Genomic DNA, 20,390 nt, shown 5'->3' with positions numbered 1-20,390 from the left:
ACTAAATAGGAAAGTATTGGTGTACACACTATTTAATATAACATGTTGAATGGAAAAAATAAGCTGGAAATCTTTTTCCTCACCTTTATATTGTTTATTAATTTTCCTCAGCCTTTAAGTGGATAGCAATAATAATTACTATACAATAATAACCCATTTTTTGTAAATAGTTTCCAAATAAGCATTTTAACTATGCACATTTAAAGGGGTAACAGGAGATTGATAATAACTACTGAGGAATTAAAAGGTAGGAAAAATGTGAAACTGTATGAAGAAAAGTCTTTTTTGTTTCAAAAACAACTTATTATTTCTCTAACTTTAAATTTCCTACTTCAGCATGACCTGGAGCAAACTTCCAAAGCGAATGTGCCTGGTTTTACTATATAAATTTATTCTGATTTCTTTTTTTAAAAAAAGACAATGCTTCACTGAATTCAAAAGTTTTAAACAGTTTTAATATCTCTGAACTTGCCAATTAAAAATATTTCAAAGTCCATTCTCTCCAGAGTTCTAGCTTCCTTTTACAAAGATTGACAGTATTAAATATTTATAGCTAGGAATAAAATCTACATAATTCCAAAATTACTAGGATACACCATGACTGGCATGGACTTCAATGTTTTCATGTTATTGCTAATGATTTATTTGACAGCCAGGAGAATCAAGCTCAGCTTTGAAATAGTGTAACAACACGACTCATACTTAACACATTCTGTTTTCTGGAAGGTAAGTTATGCAGCTGTCTTATTTCCAAGGTATATTTATTTCAAACTTTTTAGAAGCAAAAAAAAAAATAGACATTGCCAAGACATTTCATTTCACTTGTACATTTAACTAATTTGTAGCCAGGTCCATTTGGCGAACAGTTGCTAGAATTCACTAAAATAGGGTGACTGAAAGGAAAGCAAACTTTATATTGAATTAGACCCATTGACCTTCTGGCTTACTGTTTTTGATACTGGCTGCCAGCAGTTCCCTAATGTTTCAAGCTGGTTTTTCTAATCCTTTCTGAAGATGCCAAGGACTGAACCTAAGGTCTTCCACATACAAAAGAATGATATGATTCTCCCTGTCAATTATCCATTAAGAACATTTAATTATATGCCAGACTAAGGCAAGCCTACTGAAAACAAAGGCATGAAGTCTATTAGTCAAATAGTGGGATTAGAAGAAAAAGATGTACCAAGGTAAAATGTGCATGATTAAAGTCTTATCTTTTTATTTTCATTTCTTGCTGATGGGGGAAAAAATCACTTTTCTATTGGCTTTCATCTTGACATCTCCCAGAACTTAATTCTCTGGCTCCTAAGCTATGTAATCTTTGAGCCAGCTAGGCAGCTCAGCAATGCAATTTCTGCATTTGTCTGAATAAAATTATGGAACCTCTCTCAGCCAAATTGAATTACGCTTTTGACAATTTCTCTTTATATGCTCTCCATAAATTTTCTGCTGGGCTCCCACAATTGGTAACAATTCTGTCCTAATGCACAAACTAATAGTTCCAATGTGTGGTCCCAAAAAGTTGTTGAATTGTAACTCCCACTAATCCAAACCAGTGAATATCAGAAATGATGGGTGCTGCTGGTGACCAATATCTGGGACAGATATTCAAGGTGGTTACTGGCTTTGTATTAGCTGGATATTTCTCCAAAACTATGCAACACATGTCCTATCCCCCGTATTAACGTAGATACTTGGATGGATACTTTCTTTAGTATGTTTTAATAGTTAACCCTCAGAGGTCTACAGCATTAGTGTCTAACACTGGGAAAAAGTCTCATTTGGGATCAGTTTAGGATCTAAACTTTGATTAAAAGGCAAGAAGATGCATACTATATTGTACAAGTACCGAAGAGACATAAGGAACAATCAGTCCTTACCTTTTAGAAGAGAGACCAAAATGACAGTTTTGGGGATAAGGTTAATGGTAGTATTGAATGTGGATAACATGACCTCAGTTCAAGAAAACCTAAAATTATGATATATTTCATTTCTTTAAGCCTCTTTGTGAACATTGTAATGTAGTTCATGCTTTTAAAAACTATCTGGAAGATAACCTAAAAGACAGTTTGATCCTAAAATAATTTGTTATCCTGAAATGATTGAAATCATACCTGAAAGAATTTCAAAAATGAATAAACAGGGATTCTGATAACTTATCAGAGCTAGTTGAACTTTCATAAGAAAGGGTGGGACAGATATTAGGAAAAGAAATACTTTACCTAAGGTTGCCAGTTGTTTGAAATGCAGACAAGCATTGGGCTGGCCTAAGAGATCCAAACGATGATAAAGAAGTTTACTACTGGGTACAGTGTTGAGATTTTTAAGTTGTCTAACAGGTATTTCTGGTTGTATTACAACTATACACAAAATGAAAGATGTGTCTTGAACCTAAAATATAAGCAAGCATGATTTAATAAGAAATGCATTCTATTTCAAATTCAGAAGCAAAATTGAACTGTTTATAAATGTTTTAATGTACAGTAAGTGAACATTTCTGGTCTACGTTTTCAAAGACCTGCACTTTCTTTAAACACTCCTTTCTCTTGGGCTCTTTGAGATTTGTGATTTTCTAATTTATTTATTATAACAGTGTGAGTTATGTAATATTCTGGATCAATTTTCCAATTCATCCTATTAAATTTATAAAGGATTTTCATACATGTTGACTATCAAATCATGGCCAACATAGGCTTGACATTCTTTTATCTGAGAATCAATTTAAATGTTCAAAATTAACATGATCAATCCTTGCAGCAACCATTCTTCACAGGAATGCATCCTATTAATTTCTGAAGATTGAGTGACACAGCAGGCATAAATAGGCATTTACTATAAGCACTTTATTTTATTTTTAATTTATGTGGCATAATTCCCAAGTATTTACCAAGATACAACTCTCAGCCACAGCAAACACTAGATGTAAACCTTGATTCTGACTGGCCTGGAGGCATGTAATAAGACTCCTATTGCTTGGAAATCTAAGAAGAATGCCTGTTTTGCTGCAATTAAAAAAATGCCTTCAGCTTCAATATATTATCATATCTTCAAGTGTCACTTACCATTTTCCAGGCATAACTCACATTGTAGGCATCTTTCCCAATTTCACGCAATTTGTTGACATGCCAAGACAGTGACGAATTCACCGGGACTGTAATAAGTTGACTGCCGAGAGGGAGGCTAAGTTGGCAACAAATAATATCCATCAACTACTTAAAATGGCAAACCAACTCAGTACTGTTTTTTTTTACTTTAAAGTCAGATCACTCAGGGAAGGGCTGCATGGAATTTATTTTTAATTAAAATAGAAATATACTGCTTTGCTACATTCTATTTACTCTTCATACTCAAAGCCAAAATGCTGGTTCTGATCACATGAATTGGTTGCAGATGAAAAATTTCAGTGCTTATATAGAGGGAATGAAACCACCAAAGGCATTAGAGAAGAAATGGTAAAGTTGGTTCCCTAGTTATACATATAGGCAAATGATAATACTGCCCCATAGCTGATAGATAACTAACTACTTCAAGAAAAAGGAAGAGTCAAGAATCAAGCAGAGCCTCACTTCTTCATGTATTTCCAGCAGCCAAGCTCCGTTCATATTAAAGGAGCTGGGGGAGTCTGGAAAATAGGTCCGCAAAAGTTAGAGCCAACAGTTGGGGCTGGCAGATGACATTGTCCATTTTGCAAGAGTCTACCATCTCTCTGCTGGATGCAGGGGGGCAATGGAATCTTCCTCTTTTCCACCAATCACAATGCTCGCTTGCATGTGTTACTTAACATGCAAGGCAGGAGCCTAGTGTCCTCACTACACTCAAAAGAAAATTGAAAGTTTATTGTTCTTGCCTTCTCCAGGCTTCCAAGTGCCAGAAAAGACACTTGCAGCTACAAACTGCAATGCACAACTGAGACAGATGGCGTCCTGATGTCTTTTTCAACAGAGATGGAGGGAAGAGCAGGAGCCTTATTAAGAAATATTAGAAGACCAAAATTTGCAAGACTCCATAATATAGTCCAGGACTATGCAGTTGAAATATCTTGACACCCTTGCCCTTTGCTTTTATAACCAATCTTTTCCATGTTATTTCAGGGCAGGTAGCTCTATCCTGTGTGTGTGTGTGAAGCAGAAGATAAAGCCAATCATGCAAGAAGCTATACAGCAGCAACAATGATGAATTGCTCATCACATAAGGCATTAAGGATCTCAATCTGTCTAGCATTTAGAGGAAATGACTAGCCCAAGCTGGTTTTTGGGCCTCGCAGTCTCCTGGTTTCTAATCTGATGTCTTCACCACCACACCAAACTAGCTATCAAGCATACACTAAGTTTCTATAAGGATCAATTCAAAATCTTACCTGAGGATATTCTGTCGAACCAGTTCAAATTTTGGAATATTCTCATAATGTATTATGTCTGTGTGAAGCGGTGGTTCAGAAAGCAAGTAGGGTCTGGTAAGAGAGGGGTGCATCAGCGTATAGCCTAAAAATAAAATAAAAATAAAAATAAAACAAAAACAAAAAGAGTTTTTCATACACTACATTGATGTGATATTGGAATGATTGGAAAATATGAAATTAAATAGTTACTCAGACAATGAAATTGTATTATCTTCCTATACAATAAGAATTGAATTATTACATTACCTTTATCATCAATCAGAAATGTGTATGAAGCCAAAGAATCTTGGTAATAGGTAACATCTTCCAAAATATAGGCTAGATTAACATCCACTCCAACAATTCCTAACAACAGGTTTCCAAAGTAACATGGTTTGCTGACAGTCATTATCAGACCTGTTTGAAACATGCAGATGACAATGATTAGCAACAGAAAATCTGGAGAGCCTGAGAACAACCAGCTCATGATTCAACAGGACTTTTGAAATAACTGCATATAAGCTTTTAGCTTCAATGGCTGAAGAAATGCACCATGCTTTTTAATTAACATGACCCACAATCCATCAAGACAGCAATATTGCAGCGACCTGCAATGAGGGGTGCTCAACTTTCAGGACTGAATATGTATTTATCATACAGAACAGGGCTTTTCAACCTTTTCACCCATTGTACCACTTTTAGGATATGGCAACATCCTAGTACCACCAGTCGCCTAGCAAGGTGTCAAAAACTTGACCCCCCCCAAAAAAAGGGAAAAAGTGATGAAATACAGGTAGTCCTTGACTTACAAAAGTTTGCTTAGTGACTGTTCGAAGTTACAATGGCACTGAAAAAAGTGCCCCCCAAGCCACAGCCGAGCAAGACGCTTGCCTGCCTGCCCGGCAGCGCTCTTCCTCCTGTCTAAGGTTTTCATTGTTGTGAGCATTTCTGTTGAGGATTGGAAGTGGGGGTAGGGTGGGGGTTTGGTTTTTAATCCCCCCGTCTGCTGGGTGGTTAAAGCAGGTTTTGGTCACTTCACATGACCCTGGGACACTGTGACCGTCATAAATAGGAATCAGTTGCCAAGCAACTGAATGTAAAGAACAAGACCGTGGAGATGCTGCAACATTCCAGCTGATTGGCGCTTCTTCTGGGCTCAGCAGAAGCGCCAGGATCAGTGCTGAGCTCCAGCTGGAGCCTGGCGCTGATCCTGGCGCTTCCACTGAGCCCTGACAGCCCTGCAGCTCCAGCCATCTCTCACTCAGGCTTGTGCAGTGCTGCCACCGATTCAGCTCATTCCCCTCCCCTGCTACCACTTTTCTAGGATGGTCGCGTACCACTTGCCAGGTGCCAATGTACCACAGGTGGTATCCGCACCACTGGTTGAAAAGCCCTGATATAGAACATTCACATCATATTTTAGTAAAAAGGAACACTGGTAAAATACAAAACATAGAATATAAAAATTGAAATCTTAACAGGATGATTACTAAAGTATAATTAAGTTGCAAATATATTTTTACTTCATTTGTCGCTGCCAGGAAATCAGCAAAATCTCCATCTATGTTATGACACTCGGTCACTACGTGTTGGACTGAATATGTGAACTTGGCCATTAGAAGTAAACTTTTAAAATGTATGTGTAAGCTTGCAGCCTAAATACTGTAACTTTTTTTCTTAAATAATTTTTTTAGTTATCTTACTTATCAATTTAATTGCAATTTTCATGCCAATTGGGATGATGGGCCTGGACATTTGAGGCCATGTCATGGACCAAACTGATTCAGTCAATTCTGTCATCACATAATTACAAGATCCAACAGCATTAAAATGAAAGTTTATACCTCTAAAGGGATGAAAGGAATAAAACAATACTCTCAAACAATTAAAAGATGGACATAATTTTACAGTAAGTTGAGAAATCATGGTCAGTGATTCCAGTGGAAGTTGAAAACAGTCAAAAATTAGTATTATTTGGGTGGGGGGGAATACTGAATAAGGATTTGCATTGCAAATGAATCTTCATGTTTTCTGGGCATTCTTATAACATAATATATATTTCCCTGTTCCCTTTCAAAGCAACATCGAAACTGATACTTCACTTCTGAAATGACAGCAACAATTCTGAATAATATATTGTATTATACATAAGGGTATTAGAAGAAAGGAAATTATAATAAATAATTATATGTAAATATCTACACCTCTCCTTCATCTCAGGTAGATCAAGATAGCACGCAGAGAAGTCCCAGACTAATCCAGGCATTCCCTGAACACATCTAAACCTGTTTAGCTTTAATGAAATCATTGCATCACATTTCCAGATTTTGGAAAACAAGCTGGTTCATTACATTCTTTTTGACAAAGTAAATCCCAATCTAGCAACTGATATGGAACTCTGAAAAAAGAAGCCTACAAAAATTTAGGAAGATCTTGATGGTGTGAGCTTTGGAAAGTCTTCCTACCTTCTCAACTAGTATTGCCACGATCCAGAAGAGTCTATAAAAGAGTTTCCAGAATATTCTTACTAATCTGTTCTGTTGCCACAATAGAAAAATATCTAGAAGCAAGGTGCTACTTCTGATGATACTTGGGTCTTTGTAGCAGAGAAATACTCAATAAATTATACTCAATAAATAGCATACAGGCTTGAATTTGCATACATCCAGAAGTGACTTAAAATTCTTGACTGTGTTTACATGCCCTCTTCCTTGCACGCATTGTGTATCTTGTAATGTTAATACACTGTGATAATTAAATGTCTATGGAGATTCTCAGTCATCCAAGTAACAGTTATACCAAAGATGCTTTTTCACAAGGCACCTTTGTATGTTTTTTGTTTAAACAAGAAAGTCCAGTTGCCTTGTGAAAAAGCTCTTTTGGGATAACTGTGGAAGTTATTTTTTTCTAACTGTACAATATGTATCTTCCACAATTATATACAGCAGTGATCCCGCCTCTGTGGTCCATGCTGTCCACAACCATCTGTATTTCCCAACTACAGCCTGCTTGGTAGCTCAGCCTCTGTCTCCCTGTGTCCACAGCAAAGACATATGCCACCTCAGTCTCTCATTCCCAATGTTTACTGTCACTCAATTCCACTGTGTGACATTTTCATACAGTTCCTCCAAGTCAATGTCACACAACTTACACTGTCAAAAGATACCTCTCACTGGAGACCTCTCCCACTGATATGAATTTAAGGATTGCAATCTAAAATCATTATAGACCATCCAGTTTGTGTGAGGAGCTATCATTAATACAGGTCATTTTTTCTGTGTGGTACATAAAATAACTCAAATGGCATTTTTTTAAAAAAATATTTAAAATGTCTTCAATGTCAGTGTAAAATTACGGAATGCAACTGTAATTTTCTTATCCAGTGAAAACCAGATAGTCTCGTATTCTTAAAAATGAAAGTATAGGGAAAGGATCTTTGCTTTTTTTATTTACCAAAGCTTCAATGCCACTAAATTCCCATAGGCTTTAAGGGGCTAGCACAGGGGTAGGCAACCTTGGCTCTTTTATGACTCATGGACTTCAACTCCCAGAATTCCTGAGCCAGCATGGCTCAGCTTGGAAACTCTCCCTTTCCCCTCAGCATGGCTGGCTCAGGAATTCTGGGAGTTGAAGTCCATGAGTCATAAAAGAGCCAAGGTTGCCTACCCCTGGGCTAGCAGAATGCCACAAGCCTTAAAACCATAAACAAAAAACCCCAGCAAGTAACACCCCACAACTCATGACAGTGCCATCTTGTGGGGAGAGACTAAATCACCACATCTTGAAGTATCTTCAGAAAGACTTAAGTCTTTACAGCTGTTCGTAAACCCAATAAAGCAGACTAGACATGGATATATCTGGAAGGAAGTTGTTCCAAAGGACAGACAAGATGGCTCCCCCTCTGAGTATTCCTTGAAAGAAAGGACCCTCAGCAAGCACCCTCTTTCTGATCTCACTGGGTGGTCAGATTCAATCTGGAGAAGCCAATCTCATAAGTATCCAGGCCCCAAGCCACGAAGAGCTTTAATGATGACAATCAGCACTTTGAATGGCATCCAGGTTTAACAAGGAAATTCCTGCATTTTCTGAAGCCTTATTCAGGGATCCATGAGCGCAAAAAAGTTTGAGAAACACAGATATACAGCTTTTGAAAGTTAAGCCTTGCAATTTAAAACTAACGTATTCTGCCTTTCCAAAGTTTCAAGATGCTTTCAAACAGTATAAAAACTTCAGCCATGAAAAATCAACACAAAAACATCAATAGTTCCAGAAACATTGAGCATTCCAGAAGAGAGATGTTTTATACTTTTTCTTTCAGTTATAAAACTGAAGCAATCTCACCATCATCACGCAGATTATTGCACAACTTTGATAAGACTAAGATATAGACCTTCCTCTCTTGTCATTTTCACTTTAACAATGACACATAGAACAGGGACCACATTTAGCTAAGGTTCAAACTATGAAGTACATTAAAACACATAATATTGCTGATGAATAGACTGGGCACGTTCCTACATTCTAGTAACCGTTAGATATCAAGAGGCAACGATGGAAGCAGAAATGATTTAATTTTCTTATCTTGTGTGCTATATATTCTTGATCTGGATCGGGAGCATTCCTGACTTACTTTTGAGTAATGCATGACTACACAGGGCTACATACTACAAATTTAATGCAGCATGTAGTTTGACTTTAAGCTATCCTCACGGTATCATCAAATATAAAGTTATAGTAGTCTATACTAGAAGTGATAAAAGTGTGACTCGGAATAATGATAAGCTTACCTTTTTTTTAAAAAAATGGGAATAGTTTGTGTGTCAGTTAAAAGTTTGTAAAAGATGTTCCCACCCTTTGTCAATTAATCAGAAACTTGTAGCAGTCTGAGCCTCATAATATGCTTACTACAAGAAAAATGTTTCTTACACAATCTTGGAAGCTGAATTTCTTTCTGAGCTGAACTCCATCTGATTTGAACCACCCAATAGATTTAACACTGATTAAGAACCAAAATGGCTATTTTTAGGCTGTGACTGATAACCTCTAAGTTTAGATAAGCAAGCCTCTGAGCACCTTATTAAAAAACATCAACGAAGAGTCCAGAGGAATACAAGCTCAGCACTAGGCTTAATTTCATGGCTGCATTTTGAGTAAAATCGTCCAACAGCAAAATCCAACTCCAATTTTAGATATTCAAGTCCTATTATTAGAGCTACGTTATTTTGATCTAAGAAGAAGTCCCAAATAATTTGTTAATTTTAATCTTAGGAACATATGGATGTAGATCTACTGAGTTATTCTAACAAAACAGGAGGCAATGTTCTGTGATCAAGCAGTAACAATGGCTGCTTAAATTCTTTGCCGACAATCATTGGATACCCTTTCCCATAAGTTAGGTTTCCTCCACATAAGTTTCTAATACATTTACCTGCATAAATACATGTATAACTTTCCCAAAACATAAGCTGTATAACAAAAAAGAATCAAGCTATCATTACCATTAGTATCTTTCAGTGCATAGAAACAGTTCAAGCTATTTCTGTAGGACAAGCAAGGTGTTTACATTCAAAACTGTCTTGGCTTGAGATCACCAATTTTCATGTCATCCCTCATGAGGAAGACAAACTCCCAGTTGAAACTCCACCTCTTCAGCCTCACAAAGATCAAATAACTTCTTATTCTTACTGCCTACCAAAAGCTTCATAATACAACAAAAGATGGAAGACTCGTCCCTGCTGAAAACTGCCCTTTGTGGCATAATTTATGTTCAACAAAAGTAACATTTAGAATATGCTGGAGAAGACTCCTGCGAGTCCCTTGGACTGCAAGGCGATCAAACCAGTCAGTCCTAGAGGAGATCAACCCTGACTGCTCTTTAGAAGGCCAGATCCTGAAGTTCAAACTTAAATACTTTGGCCAACTAATGAGAAGGAAGGACTCACTGGAGAAGAGCCTAACGCTGGGAAAGATTGAGGGCAATAGAAGAAGGAGACGACAGAGAATGAGGTGGCTGGATGGAGTCACTGAAGCAGTAGGAGTGCGCTTAAATTGACTCCAGAAGATGGTAGAGGACAGGAAGGCTTGGAGGAATGTTGTCCACGGGGTCGTGATAGGTTGAACATGACTTCGCAACTAACAACAACAACAAATGTACATGTCAGCACCAGCTATTTAGATAGCTAGGTTTTGGGGAGAAATGGATCGAAACGAGAATTTCATTTTTGACACAAATACAAAATACAGATGCCCTTTACATGTCCCATCCCCCCAATAGGCCTCCTATATGACATTGTTTTATTGTAGCACCATCATGAATGCTCTTAACTCATGCCACTACATGTGTTTTTTCATTGTTTTTTTTAAAGAGGAAGCTCTTACCATCACCCATTTCATCAGAAAAGGGCAAACTGAAGACTGCTTCATCAATCATATGGTTTGGGAGATTTGTATAAAACCGTCCAACAGTTGTTTCCAAATTGCTCAGCTGGTTAAGGACCATCATACTGCCCTTAGTTACTGGAAAAGCTGTTCGATCTGGGACTCCATACTTTGCTGAATTTTGTTCTGCCAGATCTCGAAGAAAGGCTAATTCTTTTAAGCCTGTCACACCCTCTGCAAAAATAGACATTGCACATAAACAGAAAGAAAAATTAAAGCACCTAGCTTATGAAACTGAACTGAGAAGAGTGGAAATTATAAACTAGTCATTATACAACTTAATGCATATATAAAAAATAATTTTATTAGTATGCCTTCTGAAAATTCAGAATACTGAATATACAACTGAAAGACCCTTAGTATTTCAAACACATCTTACCATTCATGAGAGCATAAGTAAGGATCATTACGGAGTTGTTAAGCAAACTATTTTCTTCATTGATGACACGAAGAGTAGTCTTTTTACTATCTTCGGATGAATCCCTTGATGTTATTCCAGCTGATAAGTAAATTATGACTGTATCTGTGTCTAAGAAATATAAGAAGAGACCTGATATGCATATAATCTAACATACTAGGAAGTATTTGCAATAATAGATTCTCAAGATTAAAATTATGCTTGTAATAAGTGGACTAGATTTCTCGTCCTAAAAATACTCAAAGTTCTACTCCATCTAATGTCGCTAATTTTGGTACCCAATAAAAGAAATCTTAAGCGAGCCAATGTTTGCAAATTTCACCACCAAATTAAACAGAAATAAGATAGTTATCCAAGGTTACCTACAAACAAAGTCTCTCTCTCTCTCTCTCTCTCTCTCTCTCTCTCTCTCTCTCTCTCTGTGTGTGTGTGTATTCCACAGAATGTTATACATCATCTAAAATAAAGATATACCATCTTTTATTAACAATTCCTTTATATTAACTTTCCATTTTTAGGCCAGAGCATTAAGATTAGGATTTCAATAGGGCAGTTAAGCCAGAGGAAAAGCAGACTGTGTTTTCATCTTTTTGATATAAAAAAGATGACATTTCTATTTTATATACATGCATTTACTTTGACACTTTGACTGAAAAAGCAGTAAATATTTGTAGAGGTTAGAAGTTTTGCATGTTTTTAAACCTTCCTTTTCAATGCAATACCTCTGGGGGGGAGGAAACCTGTTAACCAAATTACTTTTGGATAAACTTAAGAATGTTATTTGATTCTGTTGCTGCTGCTGATAATGATGATTATGATGATGATTTATCAAATGTATATGCCACCCACCTCCCAGAGAGTGTCTGGGTGGTTTATAATTGTTAAAACATTAAAAAAACAGAGAATAATAGATAAAATACAAAAATAGCATGAGACAAAGGGGCAATAATGACAGAGGGGAACATCAATCAAAGAAAGGGGGATCAATTGTCCTCTTCAAAGGTCAGGGTGAAATCCCTAAGGAGTGGAAATTGTTCAAATTTGGGAGCAACTGCATTCTAGAGGATAGGTGCTGTTATAGAGAAGATATACTTCCAGGATCCTGATGGATAGCATTGTTTAACTGACGGAACCCATAGCATGCCAAGCTTTGCAGACTGAATCAGTAAGTAGCATTTATATGGCTTCCTTACAATCACTAATGGAAACAGCTTATGGAAAAGCATTCAGTAAGTAAATTGCTTGTTCAGTAAGAACAAGCCATTAAAGGAAAACACTACAATTGTTAATAGTCTCCTCTTTATAATTTTGATAACCAACTCTCCCAACATTAATTTTCTACCATCAGCCAACTATATTCCAGCATATTGCCTGTTGTTTTTTCCTTGATTTACTGAATTACAATATAAGTCGCAATATGATAATAATTTTTTTAAGTTTCATGATGTTCCTAGAATAAAAGAAATTTAAGCAGCTAAATTAATTAAACGATGCCCCTGTTTTTAATGGTTGAAAGTTATTAAACATGCCAAATTTCCAATCTCATCTTATTTTTTGTGCTAGGTGTTTCTCAACAATATTTTGCATCATAAATCTCCATTCAGAAGACTTGATGATGTGCATGTTGAGCCTGCTGAGAAAGCAAGATGTTAAAAACATCACAATATTTTAATACAACCATATTTGTACTAGATATAACAATCAAGAAGATTGTTTATAAAAAATAGAAGCACATCCTCCTCATGACCAAAACATAGTTCTTCAGGACTGTACTGAGTACCCAGTACTTTACTACACAGTATAGTTCCTCAGTATTAGTATTTATGCTAAACTACAATAATTCCAATGTAAAACAAGGGGAAATGCTTCAAGAATCCATGTGTGCATGTTGCTATTTTTATAACAATTACATACATACATATCTTGTTATAAAAAATAATAAAAATATATTCAGAAGAGTTAACAACACTGTGAAACCTCAATACTGCAGATCTCTAATCAACTGACTTTTGTATGCAATGGATCAATTTTTCACATTGTGAAAAATGTAATCATTAATGCTAATATTAATTGCTGTAACAGTCTAATTTCATTATCTAACAGGCATTCAGGAATACAAACACTTCTTCCTGCTTAATCTGATTATACAAAATTTTATTATACAGTTTTGATCAGTCAAACTGACACTCCAGCATAGCCATAACATTTAAGAAAGCCTTGGTCCATCATATACGGTTGTGCATGTTTCAAAAATGATTTGGAAGAAGTTGTTTGGACTTTGTGCACGTGTGAGCTCAGCAACATTCTGCTATTTATTAAGGCAGCCCGACATTTTTCAGATTTCCATGTGAGTCTGAAAAATGATGCTGCTGCTTTATGAGTTAACTCATACAATTAAATAAGCTGTATTTATTTTTTCAGGCTCAGGTGGAAGCCTAAGAGAGCTGTTTTAATAAATAAGCCAAAGGATTATTTCTGAAGGCATTCTTCCAAATAATTTCTAGGTGTGCATGACCAAAATTCATCAACCCATCTGGAAGGGGTTTGGGGTGGGCTTTAAAAAAAAATTACAAGTTCAGAGTATACCCAGATTGGACTGCCAAAATTTAGTATCAAAACTACCAACTTTAAGTGACACAATTTGATACATGGGCAACATTGGCTGTTCCAGAACTGAGAACTCCAGAATATGTTTCTTTCGTCCTTCTGATCAGACTGATCTAGTTGTTCCAGAGTTGATCAGTTTCCCAGAAATTAATCTAACTTCTGGAAACCTACCAGGCTATCCTGGAGCAGCTTGATCAATGTATTTCAGAGAAGAAAAGGAAAAGGATTGCTACTGGCATTCTTCTAATACATTGATGAGGCCCACCTGCTTAGCTTTATGTTGGAACTACATTTTATTCATCCACATTATTTTTTGGACTCCCTTAAACATGTGGTCTTTGCACAACTTTAAATATTAGTTGGTATAATTAAACTTAGATTATCTCAAAAACTAGGCAAGGTTGTCCATAATTAATACTTGGATGGAAGGCTACTAGGATAGACCAAGGCTGTATGTTTGGGGGGGGGGAACACCCTGGAAAAATGGAACCATAAACAATTTCCATAATATATCATCATATTGTACTTTTTTATAACTAATAGTATCTAGTAATCGTTAAGGGATGAGAAATGATAAAGAAAAGATAGTACATGTAACAATACAATAAATGAAGTTTCTTTGGGTTGTTGTATAGATTAAGCTAAAAACAAAAAAACAAAATTTCCAGGTAATATTTATAGAATTTAAGACATTCTCTTCTTCTCTGCCCTGTTAAAAAGAAAAACCCAAATCCAAAAAGGAAGAAAAGATCAGGAGCAAAGGTATTAATTTTGTGTAACAATATACTTACTTGCTTGAAGTTTGGTGCTATTGTTTGTATTTCGCATCAACTGAAATGCTTTCTGAAAGCCTGCTGCATGCTGGGTAGGGCTATCAGATGATTTGATATTGCTAACAAAGGTGGACATTTTCCTTTTTGTCTCACTAGTAGCAGGAGACAGAAATGTCTTGTAGCACTGATCCAAAGAGCAAGTTCTTACTGTGTCTGCCACAGTTAACACAGAAATCTGAAGAAAGATAAAACAAAATTACCTCCTGTTTAGAGTTGTCTTTTTTTTACACTGTGCTATAATAACAATAGAAAAGCCTACCTGATTTTAAAATTCAATTGTTGAATCAAAAATAAAGGCGTGTATCTATAAAACTTAAGGATAGCTAATTTATGAAAAATCACATCTTTGATTTGTCAACAAAGTATTATTTCTTATGTAAAATGTTTGCAATAATAATCAGAAAGTGTCAATGAACTTTCAGATCCTAGTAATGAAAACAGAGCAAATAGCAGATTATTTTAGCGAACAGAAAGAAGTGGGGACCCTACATTTTATGAGACCCTTGAATGAAATTCAAAGTAACAGTCTTATTTCTAGTAATCATGAAAGTAAGTTTGCTCATGAATACATAAATCTATCTTTTTCTCCAGAATATGTAGCCAGAGGCTACAAGTACACATGCCATACTAAGAGTGTCCTCCAATACCATTTCCAAAATTCAGGATGAAAGGGGTGAAAGCTGTCTCATCTTATTTTCTAGTCTTATTCTCCTCTGAGATAATCAGATTATATCCAGATCCATTCAATTTTTCCGTTGCCATATTTGAAGCTTGAGAAACAGAGTGAGGGAGAATCAAAACTAAGTTCTGACTTACCATTCTGAGTTAACTCACCTTATCATGTTCATCTATTGAGTTCAGAATAACCTGGGCTGCATCTTTAGCAATCTGCAGTTGTGTTTCTGTAACTGAAGCTCCATGATCTATAATGACAGCTACATGCTTGGACTGAGGTCTAACTGTAGAGACGTAGACAGGCCTAAAAATAAAAGTTACAGGATGCTGTGCTTCACACTCATTAAAAGAATTACAACAGAACAAACTCCAGAAGTTTCTTGCATTGTCCAAAGGCATTGTTTGAATCAACTGTGTGTTCAACTTATCTTTACATATTTATTTTGGTTTCAGCAAATTGCAGACCAAAACAATCATATGTTACCTATTTTATCATTTAAAAAAGAAATTTTATTTTCCTCCAAAATGTTAGCCTTCATATTTCTACTCAGAATCCTATAAATAGATACTATCTATTATCTATAGAAAATTATTATCTATTAGCCATCATCTCAGCCTTTAACCCAACCCAACTATACTGGAACGGGTTATACTGATTATCTTAATACAGCCTTTAGTATTCACTTTAATACTAGTACAACTAATTACAGTGTTTGCCCATTAGGAATAGTTTTTTTTTTACAAATAATCACTTTCATAAATAGAATTGTAAGGTAGTCCTGATATGTATTTATATCATCTGATGCACTGATTCCAAATTAGGTAGATAAATTAATGTAATCTAATATAGTTGCTGACATATTAAAAGACTATGCAAGAAGTGTAAAATTGTACTCCTGCATTAGGCTTAAGGTTTGTTTTTTTCATCATGAATAAAAGTCTAATGTCAAGGCCAACGTTTCTATTAATACTACAGAATGTGATCCATATAGGATGTGCTATGCAAGTTTTTTATCTGTGTAAAATACTTTTGAAAAGTTTATTATTTTTTTTAAAGAGCAAAAAATGTTGTTAAATATGCCATAAGGGAAAAAAGAACAATTGCCATTTATTTTCTCCTGGATTGAAAAAGTTAAAAGACACAACTTGTTTGATGGCCACTAATTCAGTGCCAACATCACTGAAAAAGTGGTAGTTTTGACTGGTCCTTGAAGTTCTAGCCATCGTACAACTTCCACAATCATGTCATTGTGATCTGGTTGCTCAGCAACTAGTCTGGATTTCTGACCATCACAGCATCCCACGGACACATGATCATGATTTGTGACCTTTGCTGCCATCTTCTCACAAGCAAAATCAATGGGGAAGCTGGCAGAAAGTCAGGAGTCATGATCACATGAGGTCCTCACTAAACAACCCATGCTGTTCTCACTTAATGACTTTAAACCAGGGATTGCCAGAATGGTCAAATGACATCATTCTTATATATGCTTCACTTAGAGACAAGAAATTACAGTCCCAATTACTGTTGTTAAGTGAAGAATACCTGTAATGTTAATGGATATAATTTTTAAAAATCTGTATTTTGTTAACTGGAAGGTGCTGAAACGCTAAATTTTGAATGGGTTCATCATGCTATTCTTGTCATTTGACATGCCTGGAATCTAAATTCTCTACTGGAATGACATTACTAATAAAAATATTTTTATCTCCAAAATACTTATACGGAATTCACCAAAACCATACCTGCTGCGGTGTTCATAATTGCCTTTACATCGGAATTTGTGAGCTGGAAACACAGTAAAAATGCCTTCTTCTGAACTAAAGTATTGCCATTTGATTCCAGGATTTGATTTCAAATTGTCAGCAAGTACTATTAAATATATAATAAAACAGAAAAGGACATTAGCAGTATTATAAGGATAGGAAAAAAATATCTTAAATGTTTTTTATTTGATTAAAAGTTTTCTTAGTATAGCACCAGGCTGTCTGAAATGATACATCCTCTAGATAAACTTTCATAAGGAACGTACAGTATGTGGAAGTCCAATTGCCATAACCAGACATGTCAAACTCGTGATGTCATGTGATGTCACGCAACATATTAGAGCCTTTTCGCCATTGCCAGCAATGGGGTGGGCGCGACTTCCGGATGACGTGTCCGGCCCACTGGCCGGCAGTTTGACACCCCTGCCATAAACCATAAGCCTACTTTATTTTCATGTGTTTGATGATATTTTTAATATTTATATTAATAATATTAATATTTTATGTGTGTAATAGTGTTGCCCTCATTAAAATTGGTGCATAGTTCCTATTGTTATTCTTTTCAGGAAATATTAAGGTGCAAAAGCTACACCCAAATCTGCAAGACACAATTCTGAGATAAACTAACAAATCTGCAAATTATCCTGTGAAATAAAGAATATCACGGACTTTCTTGGAGGAATTTTTTTTATGTACTGCATGCCAGATTTTATACCATCACAACAGAATATATATTTTAAAATAACAGGGAGGTAATACTATGCTAGTATGTGAAGCATAGGAACTTTACAAACCTTTCTGAGAAAGGACAAAGCACGCATTCTCTCTCACACACACTGAGGAAATGAAATTTTAGGATTTGAGAATAACTGGCTTGCATTCCTTCCTCTGAACTAAAATTAAAATGTTCATCCAAAGAGAGGTTACATCATCTGCTGTATTTCAGTGCTGCTATTATAGAATTCAATTTGCTAGAATACTAACAAGCAGACAGTTGTAAGAGAACTGGATTTGGTTGAGTTAAAAAGGAGCAAGGCAGCTCTCCAGTCAAGACTATTTTAAAAATGGTTGAGGTGACCTCTGCAGCTCACACTTGATCTGTCAATCCTGACAGCTACACATTTTCCTCCCTGTGGCTATGCAGATACTGATCATTTCATAGATAGTCAGCCTTTCCAATAGACAATCTGGTGTCTTGCTACTGAAAGAAGAAGAGGCAAAGTAAGGAATCTAATAAGCAAGCGGTTAATTATCAGCAGGCTTAAGTAGAGTTCTTCACAGAAAGCAGAAAGTCAGGCCTTCTAATCCCAACATTTCACTCTAAAGTACGTATACAACCTTTTCCCGAATAGCCCCAAATGAACATTCAAGAGTTGATGTTGGCTGGAAAATAAGTTGTCAGAGGAAGAATGAGGGAATCAATTTTGCTTGAGACCCTAATGGTTCACTTCTGACTTCTGCAGAAACTCTGAATAGGAATACTCCAGTTAGGATGATAGGAATACATCCTCACTATTATTATTTACTCAAACTCATACCTATGCTTGTTTACCAAATGATAAAATGGAACTCCTTTGTAAACAACATTAAATGTACATTAAAGTGTAGGTGGTGGCTCAGTGGGTTAGGACGCTGAGCTTGCCGATCAGAAGGTTGGCAGTTTGGCGGGTCGAATCCCGAGTGCCGCGTAACAGAGTGAGCTCCTGTTACTCGTCCCAGCTTCTGCCAACCTAGCAGTTCGAAAGCACGTAAAAATGCAAGTAGAAAAATAGGGACCACTGCGGTGGGAAGGTAACAGCGTTCCGTGCGCCTTTGGCGTCTAGTCATGCCGGCCACATGACCACGGAGACGTCCTCGGACAAGCGCTGGCTCTTCGGCTTTGAAACGGAGATGAGCACCGGCCCCTAGAGTCGGAAACGACTAGCACGCATGTGCGGGGGAACCTTTACCTTTACCTTTTTAATAATTCAAATCTATGTTCAAACTAAAGCTATATGTTTATATTATATCAAGTTTCTTTATTCATTTCTCACTTTTGTCACATTCCCATCTTAAATGGTTATGTTTCTTCTCCCTCCACCTCCACCCCCCAAGTATAACTCTTTCTCCAGGTGTCAAGAATCTATTAGAAACAGACGACTTATTTCTACTTTCCACTAGAATAATTCCCACAAGGAAAGATTCAGGTTTCCTTTGCTGAAATGAAAGGAGAATGTAGTTCTAGAAATTGGCTTTTTGGCATGCTTTAAGATTTGCATTCTAGCTTCAAATTAACTGCACCTATAAAATATCATTCTTAAACAGAAAGATAAAAATGATGTTAGATATGATGTTTTCCCCCCCTTTCATGAAAATGCACATATTACACACTTGGGACAATGTTATTCTCATCTTACAAATACAGTGTTAGGTACAGAAAAATGTAGAATAATTTATGCAAGGAAGCAAAGCAGCAGAGCAAGTAATATACCAGTAAGCTTCGGAAATTTCATCCTAAATTTAAGTTCAGGTTACTTGCTCATTCTTGCTCATTTTTGTAAATTATGTTTTCTTAATTATTCAAACACAACTTTTTCAAGGTTTGGTTTTTAATTTATTAAGCCGTGATTTTACTTGATACTTGAGCCTGGACAAGAAACAGCTGTTGGATACGTTTTGCCACTTAAACTCCAGCTTCATTAGTGTTTATTTATTTAGTCTTTCTTAGACTAAATAATAATAAAAGAAAAACAAAATTAGGTTTAGAAACAAAACTCCTGTATGCTCAGTAAGACTAAGGTTAAAACAAATTATTGATCGCAATAGTAATATTGTTTAATAGATGTCAAAGAACAAGTCTGCCAAAAGGACCTTTAACCATTGACTTCTAAAAAAAAAAAAGAAATCCCAGATATTTAAAATACAGCGACTAAAAGAGAAAATCCCAAAGACCTTGATCTTCTAGATACACACATAATATGTTTAGACTCTGCCAGATCTAAAAGCTGTAATTACACTAAAGATTCTCTCAAAATTTATTATCATGACTTTTTAGGGACCTCCCATCTCAGTATCCATTAAATCCACCTTTTTGCACAGGCATTAAAGTATTCATTGAGCCTTCACCTCCCATCTTCTCAATGGTCTGCCACCAATCTTCCCACGACACAAACTCTAATCTTCCGGCAAATCTACCAATCTTCTCAGTTCCTTATTCAGACAGTTCAACCTCTGTATCCTTTCAAGTCCATGAGATCATCATTCTAAAATTTGCCAGTTATTCTGTACTAATGAT

At 36.1% G+C, this 20,390-nt stretch overlaps 1 protein-coding gene across 1 annotated transcript in view; it reads right to left on the bottom strand.

The window, feature by feature from the left end:
- Nucleotides 1-20,390, bottom strand: part of CACHD1 (cache domain containing 1) — a 154,217-nt gene that overhangs the window by 37,262 nt on the left and 96,565 nt on the right. Inside the window, exons 5-13 of the mRNA XM_081324948.1 lie at nucleotides 17,096-17,222; nucleotides 15,509-15,653; nucleotides 14,633-14,849; nucleotides 11,196-11,345; nucleotides 10,757-10,990; nucleotides 4,646-4,795; nucleotides 4,358-4,481; nucleotides 3,063-3,180; nucleotides 2,223-2,391 (exon numbers count right to left, since the gene is read on the bottom strand). Coding sequence (XP_081181074.1) covers nucleotides 2,223-2,391; nucleotides 3,063-3,180; nucleotides 4,358-4,481; nucleotides 4,646-4,795; nucleotides 10,757-10,990; nucleotides 11,196-11,345; nucleotides 14,633-14,849; nucleotides 15,509-15,653; nucleotides 17,096-17,222 — 1,434 coding nt within the window. The remainder of the gene's footprint in view (nucleotides 1-2,222; nucleotides 2,392-3,062; nucleotides 3,181-4,357; nucleotides 4,482-4,645; nucleotides 4,796-10,756; nucleotides 10,991-11,195; nucleotides 11,346-14,632; nucleotides 14,850-15,508; nucleotides 15,654-17,095; nucleotides 17,223-20,390) is intronic.

This window comes from Vipera berus, assembly GCF_964194415.1.
Source record: "Vipera berus genome assembly, chromosome: 3".
Taxonomy (NCBI): domain Eukaryota; kingdom Metazoa; phylum Chordata; class Lepidosauria; order Squamata; family Viperidae; genus Vipera; species Vipera berus.
This window is presented reverse-complemented; position numbering and strand designations above follow the sequence as displayed.